The sequence below is a fragment of the Histomonas meleagridis genome (genome assembly GCF_020186115.1).
Source record: "Histomonas meleagridis strain 2922-C6/04-10x chromosome Unknown contig_11, whole genome shotgun sequence".
Classification (NCBI taxonomy): Eukaryota; Parabasalia; order Tritrichomonadida; family Dientamoebidae; genus Histomonas; species Histomonas meleagridis.
Genome location: NW_027150754.1, coordinates 166,741 through 176,995, shown reverse-complemented (window position 1 = coordinate 176,995; position 10,255 = coordinate 166,741). Strand labels below are relative to the sequence as shown.

Sequence of the window (10,255 nt, the reverse complement as noted above, 5' to 3'; positions counted from 1 at the left end):
TTCATATATTGATATTACGTTATGTTTATGGAAAGTAATGAATTTGGTGTGGTCATCTTGGAATTGTGTTATAAAAAGAAATTCGGAAATGATTGATTTGGGATCAATTAATGGAATAAGTGATCGACTTTCTATATTAAAAAAGAACATGTCTCGCTCAACCAAAATTAATATGAAGTTTGGGAGATGAAATGACCATTGCGCGTCTTTGATATGTGATTTTTGATTTAGCTCAATTTCTTCAAGAAATGATACAGGAGCTTCTTGTATGGAACTACTTGAATATATTGAAAAAATGTTTTGATACCCGTAAAAAAGAATTCGATTTTCAAAAAATGGGTCAAATGAAAAATCTGTAAAATTTCGAGGTAAAGTAATTTTCCAAATAATGGAAAAATTAATTAACTTATCAGTTTTACTGCCTCTTGTATACTTTACAGAAACTAATTTTTTGGAACTTAATAAAGCAATAATTAAATCATCTTTCCATTGAATACAGGTGATCATGTCTGCTTTGGAAAGCAGTGGCTTTGCTGATGCAATGAATCTGCGATTATCAATTTCCCATAAAAAAAGTCTCCCGCTTGAATCTCCAATTGCAATTGTTCGATTTGTAGGATGAAAACGAAGAGAAGAAATTGTATAAGGAGCTATTTCAATTGAATGTATATGGGTAAGTTTGCTATTTTGTGCATAAGAAAGATTTACACATGTTCCAGTTGCATATGCAATTAATCCACTAGAATCCCAATCAATACATCTCCTATTTTCATTATGATATTCTGTTGTAAAATGTGGCTGTATTTGGGATTGTATTTCCTCAACAGGTTCCATTAAAATTCGAAGCGCCCAGTTGGACGAAGTGGAATCGGGGCGCCCCGTTAAACTTTTTGACAATGTCCAACTTAATTCAATGTTTTGGCTAATGCCATTATTTCGCTTTCTTTCAAAACATGAACTCTCGAACATAAAAAAAGATGACATACGTTCAACTTGTTTTTTTAAATTTTGAGATTATCTTGTAAATTGTTCTATTACAATCAAATTTGAGAATTTGAATTTTAAAATGTTTTAATAAATTAATTCATATTTTTTAATTTTCTAGAATTGCTGACATGATTTTCAAAAATTAGTCAATGCTATATGTATTACAAAATTTAGCACGTAATGATATCCAGTGATATAATATTGCATGTGCTTACATATTAAACACCTAATGTAGACGCTTTCTCAGTCTTTCTTGTATAAGATTATATATATATATATTTATATAAATGTAATCTTCGATTTTTTTGGTTCATATATAACGGATTTAATTTGATTGATTTACTTAATAATTCAAATTCACTTTTTGATAACGTTATTCATGCCCATATGGCTGATCCAACAGAAAAAATCCTCATCCTTTATAGTCAAGATCCAAGAATTCCAAATGAAGTCCGTAACGAAGCAGGTCAATTTGCAACAGACTTTCAAAATTCACCAGAAGGTCTTCAATGGGCAATATCAGAATATCCAAGTCAAACAAATTTTCAACTTATAATGTTCTCATTAAATATCTTTCGTGCGGCGTGTCGTGTTCGTTTTGCTAACTTACCAGGCGAGATTTTACGATCTCTTCAAGTCATTTTATTTGATCCAAAAGTTCAACAAGCCCAAAGAAACAACATAATTTTTGTAAAATCTCTTGCCGATGCTCAAGTTGCCTTTATGTGGAATTCATATCCTCAATTTTGGCCTAATTTTTGGGAACAAGAAATCCAAAATCCAGAACAAGATATTCTCTACTTCCTTGAAGCCTTGTGTGATTACGCCTCTTTTCTTACAGGCGAAGACAACAATATTTACAATCGTATCAAAAATCAAATGCGTCAAACCGGCACAGAACAAATAGTAGCCAATTTCCTTATTAACAAGATGAGTACTGGTGATAAAGTAGCTTTCCATTGCTTTGCACACTTTTGTAAATGGATCAACATCAATTACCTTATGAATCCGAACGGTTTGAATTCATTTTTGAACGGTTTTAATCATTTAGAACTTATCAAAGATTCACTTGATATCTTTAATTCTCTAGCCTCACGTGGCATGCCAATAGAGAACAAGCAACAACTTCTTAGTAGCATTAATTTACCAGCAATTGTAAATGCTATTAATGAGCGTTATGATATTTCAGATTCATTATTATTTTCATTATCAAATGCAATTAACACCGCCGGATTAGAGATCATACAAACGCCTTTATTTGATAGTTATCTATGGCTTGCGCTTAATTTTTTTGGTTATGAAAGTAATGATGTAAGTGAAGCTGTTACACCATTTATATTAGAAGCTATTAAAACATATCCAAAGTATGATCAAGTAATACTTGATTCAGCATTAAATCGTTTTGAACTCTATTTCCAGAAACTTCCTAAGAATGAAGTCATCAAAGTTATTGATTATGGTGAAAAGTTAACAATGATATTACATTCCACGATGATGACAAACATCAAAGTTACGTCAACATCATTATCACAAATTGCTGTACAAAATGACTTTTATTCTAATATGCCACGAGCAGCAGCAATTATTCATACTATATTTAATGTGATGATTACCAAAGATCCATTTGTTAAAGAGATTATTGGAACTTTTATAAATGGGTTTTATCCTATATTAAAAATTTCACCTAATTCTATTGAAGCACTTCATTTATTTTGTATCACAGATATAATCAGTTTATTTGTAGCTGTAAATGAATCTTTTAATGAACAACAAATCACACAAATATTTTCTGATCTAAATACAATATTAGTTGGATCTGAAAATCCACTTGTTAAAGAATCCATATCAGAAAGTATTGTTTTGTTTGTAAAGAAATTATCAAAACGAATTACATTTGAACCTGTTCATATATATAATTTCATTCAGACATGTAATCAATCACTTGTATCAGCAGCAGCGATATTAATAAGTAGTTTAAATAATGAAAACAAAACACAAATCTTTATTGAATCATTTCAATATTTAAATAAATTTTTATCCGAAAATGGAAACCAATATCAATCATTTATTGTCATATTATCATTTATTAAATTTTTAAAATTCGAAGAAAACGCTCCATATATTAATGTCATTGCTAAATATTTACAAGATATGTTTAACATATGTATAAACGAAGATGAATTATTTTCATTATATATACATAGTTCATTTTCATCATTAAGTTATTTATCTATTCCAATTATAGCTAATGCAATTGCATCGATATCTAATATTGGCGTTAAATCAATTACTGCAATATCAGAAGCATTATTTGCTTTAATTGATCCTCAACGTGATAACACATGGATTAGTCAATGCTTGGAATTATTAATGAATGTTAATATTTCTACTTTTAATAATGTTGGTGAATTATTATATATGAGTGATGAACATCAAGAAATTATGGAAATGATTTATAAATTCTTACAATTCTGTGCAAAATTATTAAATATTTCTCCACAATGTTTTAATCAACAAACAATTAACGTATTAATTGCATTTATTAAGGATATCTTCGAAAGACGTTTTGATATACCGAAATTAATGCAATACGCAGTAAACATTGTGACATCAATCGCGAAAATAGATATAAATATTGCAACAATGTTGTCGCCTTTAATGCTTAATTTCTTTAATACAAATAAATTCGACCCAAATTCAAACGATTGGTTTAAGATTTGCGAAAAAATTATGAACTTCCATTTGAAATTGTTACAGATTAACGAAGAAAATGCAAAACAATTAATTTGTGCAACATTACAACAATTCGGCGCTACACAACAAATGTTAAATGATTACTTTATGGTGTTAATGAACCAAAGACCAAGAGATCGCAAAGCGCAGGGAAGACAATATTTCCTTAACTTTATAAAACTTCGTAAAAATATTGGTTTATAGAAATTAATGGTTTTGTGTTTTTCATATATGTATAAATCAATAAAATTTAAATTCCTTTTTCTGATTTTGTTGAGAAATGAGAAAAAAAAATCATTTTGAAATGTTAACATCATATAAAAATTAATAATAATTTTGGATCTCAGTAATTACCGAAGAATTCTTCAATGGTATTAAAAATCTTATTACGATTACAATTAAATGTAATTGTCTTCCTGAAACTATGTTGATCTATTAATATAATAATAGCAAAAATGTTAATAAATTTACAAAATTGTTCTTTATATTATTGAACATCATTGTTACTTTATCTATTTGCCTTTACAAAATGCTTTAATTTGTGCAATTAAATCTAAAGAATTAAAAAAAGAGAAATTCATTTCTGCACATACACCTTCAAAATGTATTAATGAAAAAAGAACATTTTTATTGATTTTCTTGTTTGTTTTGAGCTTCTTGTTGAGATTCCTTTTGCCAAATTGCCAAATTTGACTCGATCTGTTTAACATTTACGTCCAATTTCGGCATAGCTCTAACGGCGATCCTAAACAATGGCAAACACACGAAATTGTAGAAATTAATTTGACTTTTTGGCTTATCGGAATGTTCTCTATCATTTAAAGGGGAAGTTAATTCCATTCCACTTTCGATTTCCAAGTCACCTTGTCTAAAGAATTCTTCGCATAAAACATCGCACCATTTATCAGCTAATTCGAAAGGTCTTGAAACGTTTGAAATGTCAGCGCATTTTAATATAATCTTCATTATCATTAGTTTGTGTTCATTATTATTAATATCAAGTGGACCTTTATCGAGTTCAGCGCCAATAATTTTAAGTAATTCAAAATGTTTGGACATATCAGTATATAAAATCAATTGTATTATTAATGTCCACATTTTCTTATATTCTTCAGGTGTTAACTTATGGAATATGTTACATTCTTCTTTTGAGATAATTCGAATTGATACTGTACAATGATGTGTTTCCATAACGCTTTGATTTTTGAATAGTATACCTAATGGTGTTTCTGCTTTCTCATTAAATATATTCGTAAATCCTTCATGATTAGCATCATGACAGATCGAAGCTATCGTCAGTCCCAAAAGGTCGAATTTTGTCAAAGTTTTATCCAAACCGGCCGTTTTCACCTGATATGTCACAAACTGAGTTACATCGACTGCATGACGCCAATTGTGGTAAGGCACTTTATTATAAGTATTTGAGATTTCATAAACAAAATGATAAAATGTTTCATTTGTAATATCAAATTCTTCGAATAAATTATAGCTATCCATTATTGCCCATAAAACTTTAAATAAGCCAATACCATCCCATTGCGAAGCATCGAATTGTATTGTAAATATTATTGGCTTTCTTTCATCAGGTATTTTCAAGTTATTTGGTATTTCATAAGTATTTCTTTCTTCTTTTGATATCCATTTTTTCATTGTAGTTTCTATTTGTCCATATTTAGCTATATCTTCGAGTTGACTTTTTTCTAATAATATTGCAGCGAATATAGCAAAGCAATCAAGTAATTTCATATCTTCTGATAAGAATACCCAATTACATTTTAATTCCATTGCGCCGATGATTTTTTGATCATTAGTCATTAAAGGGAAACAACAAATATTCGGTTCATTAGAATTAGTATTTGATGAATTCTTTGGCACCATTGACCCATCATTAGAATCAAATGATAAAACACTTGAAACTCGAGATAATGTTGGTCTACTTTCATCTACTTTTAAAATGTTTTGTTGTCTACCAAATATTTTTGGCCTTTGTAACTTTATAACTTCTTCCGCATATTCAATACCATTATCAACATTTTCGCCAACGTTTTGTAATACTGTTATAGTATCAGTATCTAAATCACGTGAATAAATTGTAGCACGTGCCGCTTGAATAACACTCATTGCATTATTTAATACTTCTGTTAACATGTTTTGTATTGTCTTCGAATTAGTTATAGCTGTACCCATTTGTGCAAACACACGTAATTGTCGTGTTAAATTTAATGATGTTGTATATAACTTAGCATTATCTAATGAGATGCCACAAAAGACATTAAACGCCATCATCATTCGAATATCTTCTTCATCAAATGCTGAGCCATCAATTCGATTGATCATCTCTGTAACGCCTGTAATATCGCCACGATTATTATAGATTGGTACTGATAATATTGTCTTTGTAGTAAAGCCTGTTTCTAAATCAACTTTGTTACTAAACCTTGGATCAGAATATGCGTCGTTAATATTAATGATTGAGCCAGTTGTAGCTGTAGCACCTGCAACACCCATATTAATTGGGATAGTGATAGATCGGTCTAATCCACCATGGAAGTTAGTGACAAGTGATTGTTTGCTATTATCTAATAAGAATAATGAACATCGCTCAGTATGCATTAAAGAACATGCGCGATCCATAATGGTAGGAATTAATGTATCAATATCTAAGCGTTCGGAGATCATTTCGGCAACTTCTAATAACGCTTTAAGACGTAAGGCAAAGTCTCGGGATTCCCCACTCGATTTCGAATGGGTTAACGCTGATAATATTAATGGGGAAATGTGTGAAAGTCGTAATGAATCTGTATTACTAAATGTACGACGCGTTTGTTTGCCTAAAAGGATAATAAAAAGTTTTTGTTGCTTATTTTCGATCATTGAACTAAGTAATGTTTCAGTGAATTCATTTGATTCAGTTGGAAGATTTGATGGAGGTGAACGAATATATGTTTTGGACATTTGATTTCGAATGATTTGTTCAATGGGCCCTTCATGTTCGGATTTGACTGTTTCATTTTTAATGATTTGGGATACTTCATCTGATGATAAATCATGGACCCAAAATTGAACATCACGACACTTGAACATATTTCTGAGTTTCTCTTTGACCTGATCAAATGTTTCTATGACTTCATTGATTTCTATTGAAATAGGAATTGATTGATGACGAAGAATTAAATGGGAAAGTTGTGTAAAGCTTTGCATGAAGAACTTGACTTCTTCTTCGTTATTAAATGAAAAAGGAACAGAACTAGAGAGACGATATACTTGAACAATTCCAAAAATTTTATCATTTTTTGTTATTAATGGAATGTACATGGATGGGCATTTACCGTGGTCGATTGCACGGCAATAACGTGGATGCTCTATGGGCTTCATGAGATTTTGAAGTTTTTTCGTTTGAAAAGTATCCCCTACAATCCCTGTGCTCACCCCAATAGACTTCCCAAGAGTTGGAGATACTAAGGCATCGGCTTTTTGATTGCAGATCCATAAAAGACAATTTTTGGTATCAAGTAAAGTTGAAAAAGCGCGTTCAATTGCAAGATGAATAGGATCAGTCCTTAACGATACCAGCATTGCTTGAAAGATTTCATGTTTATTTTTAGGTTGGTTATCTTGAATTGGATTTAATGGATTTAATTTTTGTTTTACTGGGAAAGTTCTCTGATATGCAATCCTTGATGGAGATGCATAAGGGTTGATTTGTGGTAATCTTTGATTGGGAGATGAACGAGCAGCAAGCAACATTTGGATATGTTTTTATAGTAACGTACAAAATTGAGATATTTACTAAAACAGCGCGGAGAAAACGTTATTAGTTTCAATGCTTTACATGTAATTGTATAAATGTCAAGCCGTGATTTGGAGAAATTGGTTAATGCGCCAAAATATGATATTACATCCAAGAAAAAATCAACAAAAAACTTATGATTACAATTAATATTTTATTTATATGGGTTAGAACAAAAGAAGTACTAATTTGATTGTTTATTTTAATTTGTAAATATTTGTACATCTAATTTTTGATATTTAGTTTTTAAAAACATATCTTTCATGTGCTTGCTTATTACTAAATATTATAATTTTTAAATTTTTATAAAATCATAATTCAAAAATCAATTCTACAAATTGCTCGTTATAATTTCTAAATGAAACTTACTTTCTCATATCCATTTGTTAATGTCAATTGTACTAAACTAAGCATTTTTACTGACTATATTTAGCCTTTTTTAAAATTATTGTTATGATTTCTTTTGAAGGAGCATGCGCTTATTTACAAAACTTAGCAATTTTATTAAAAAGCTTGACGTAGAGAAGATATGATTTGAAGAAATTATTGGAAAAATGATTTCCTGTTAAACTTTATTCATTCATCAAATTCCCAAATTTTTTAGATTGTTCATGTCAAGGACTTGATGGTTACAAGTTTTAGAACATTAAAGTTGTTTCGTTTAGTTCCAAAACACCGAAAAAAACAATAAAAATCACGATGAAATTCAATTCAATAGACAAACTTTTTGTATTAATTAAAATCTCTTTTACTGAGTAATTGAAAGTTATCTTAAGTTTTTCAAAGGTGAACTGCTTGAGACGTTTATTTTATATCACATTTCAAAAATGTCAGATTGGGATGTTATTGCTCCAATTTCCCAGCATACAGATAATGTAGAAGAGGAAGAGGAACAGTATGACTTCGAATTAGAAGAGGAAGAGGACTATGCATATGATTTTGACCAAGATGAAGATGATGATATGATTGATTCTGCATATTATCAAGGAGATGAAGAAGGCGAAAGTAGCAACAGACCTCATGTCCAGTTCAAACAAAAGAGGCAAGATAGAGTTGCTTATCGTCATAGGACTGGTGCGGGTTATAGAAAACCTCTTTTGAGCAATGACAGAACAATCAGAGATGGACTCGAGCTGTATGATGAAGGTTATCACTCATACAGTGATCGTATGCAGGAACTTAAATTTTCAAATATTGATGATTTAGTTCCAAACATTAGTCGTCGTAGCAGAGACTATGTCGCAGGAGGCGGTTCTAAGATCATCCACATCACCAAAGTCAAGAAAGGCACACTTAAAAAGAATAGTGAAATTACTGCTGATGATATCATCAGCAAAGAAATTGATAATGATATTCATCATTACTACGATCATATATCACATGAGCTCATGGCTGATGGTTTCTTTGTTGAAGCCAAATACATCCAGTTCAAGGAAAAAGCCGTTGCTGAACGTGCACGCTTAGGCATTGGGCAATCATCTGAGATGAATTCTCTTTATTGTTTCTGGTGTTTCTATCTCCGCGAACATTTTGATGCCGAGATGTATCAAGAATTTCTCACGTTTGCACGTGAAGATTATAGTTCCAATTCGCATTATGGGATGGAATGCTTCTTCCGCTTTGCCTCGTATGGCTTAGAAATATTTTGGAATGAGGATGTATTCAAAGATTTCGAAAGTGAGGCATTAAGAACATATCGTCGCAACGACTTATATGGTATGGAGAAGCTTAAGGCATTCCTTGTCAACCAGAAATATGATTTCCCAATTCCGGTCACTGCTGAGGTGCAAGCCATCCTTGACAAATACCCGACGCCAAAGTCCTTCCGGGAGATGCCAAAGCAACAGAAACAGAAGCAGCAGCCGCAGCCTAAGGGCAATAGAGGTCGCTCGCGAAGAGGCGGACAAGAACAGAAGCAGCGGCAACAACAGCAGCAGCCGAAGAAGGCGACGCCAGTGCTGCAGACGTCGGCAAAGCAGCAGCCACCGCCACCAGCGCAGCAGCAAGGAACAGGACGCGGCGGAAAGCAGCAAAGAAATGGAAGAAGGCAACAGCAGCATCCACAGCAACAACAGCAACGGACGCAAGCTACGGTGGTAAGAGGCGGTTGGGTGTTCGGAAAACCACAACCAGCGTCAGTACCAAAGGATTCCCCAATCAGAAGAGCAACGAATAAATGATAGTAAAAATTCTGAAATTGATTTTAAGCATAATGTATTCCATTCAAAAATGTGCGTCATTTATCTTTTTATTGAAATCTTCGACGGATGAAACAATTGTTCACAAATTTGAGGCTGACGGTGGAGTTTAAAGTCACATTGTTCATCAAAAAGTACCGAATTTTCCAAAGATATTCGGACTGATTCAATATCTTGTTAAAATAATTAGATTCCTTAATCATTGATAGTAAAAACGAAAAAGATTTTATAGTGAAGAAAAAATTGTCAGTTTTGTGTAAAACGACACTTTTCGTTCAATTTTTTGTTTTATTTATCGTTTTGAATCAATTAGTAGTTAGTTCGAACCTGAAAAGGTGGTGTAAAGTTATCAAAGCATTCAAAATATTGTGAAGTGAAAAAATAATTTTTTTTTTTAGAAAGATTATCAACTTCTATATAATCCAAATTTTGAGTTAAAAATTTTATCTAACTTATGGAAGTGCAGTGTTTTAATAGAAAAAATAAAAAATTCTATTAAAATCTAATTGGTATTCGATAACTTTGTTGTGCAATTCATATAAAATAA

The 10,255-nt window shown here is 31.3% G+C and overlaps 3 protein-coding genes across 3 annotated transcripts; 2 read left to right on the top strand and 1 right to left on the bottom strand.

The window, feature by feature from the left end:
- Positions 1 to 1,374: 1,374 nt before the first annotated feature.
- Positions 1,375 to 3,959, top strand: GO595_000653 (armadillo-like helical domain-containing protein; the record flags this gene model as incomplete). Its single annotated transcript, XM_067919896.1, has 2 exons — positions 1,375 to 2,839; positions 3,925 to 3,959. 2 exons carry the CDS (start codon positions 1,375 to 1,377, stop codon positions 3,957 to 3,959), a joined length of 1,500 nt encoding a protein of 499 aa, XP_067779122.1.
- Positions 3,960 to 4,347: 388 nt separating this feature from the next.
- Positions 4,348 to 7,467, bottom strand: GO595_000652 (3'5'-cyclic nucleotide phosphodiesterase family protein; the record flags this gene model as incomplete). Its single annotated transcript, XM_067919885.1, has 1 exon — positions 4,348 to 7,467. One exon carries the CDS (start codon positions 7,465 to 7,467, stop codon positions 4,348 to 4,350), a length of 3,120 nt encoding a protein of 1,039 aa, XP_067779121.1.
- An 870-nt stretch (positions 7,468 to 8,337) lies between these two features.
- Positions 8,338 to 9,690, top strand: GO595_000651 (la-related protein 1B-like; the record flags this gene model as incomplete). Its single annotated transcript, XM_067919874.1, has 1 exon — positions 8,338 to 9,690. One exon carries the CDS (start codon positions 8,338 to 8,340, stop codon positions 9,688 to 9,690), a length of 1,353 nt encoding a protein of 450 aa, XP_067779120.1.
- Positions 9,691 to 10,255: the final 565 nt, after the last annotated feature.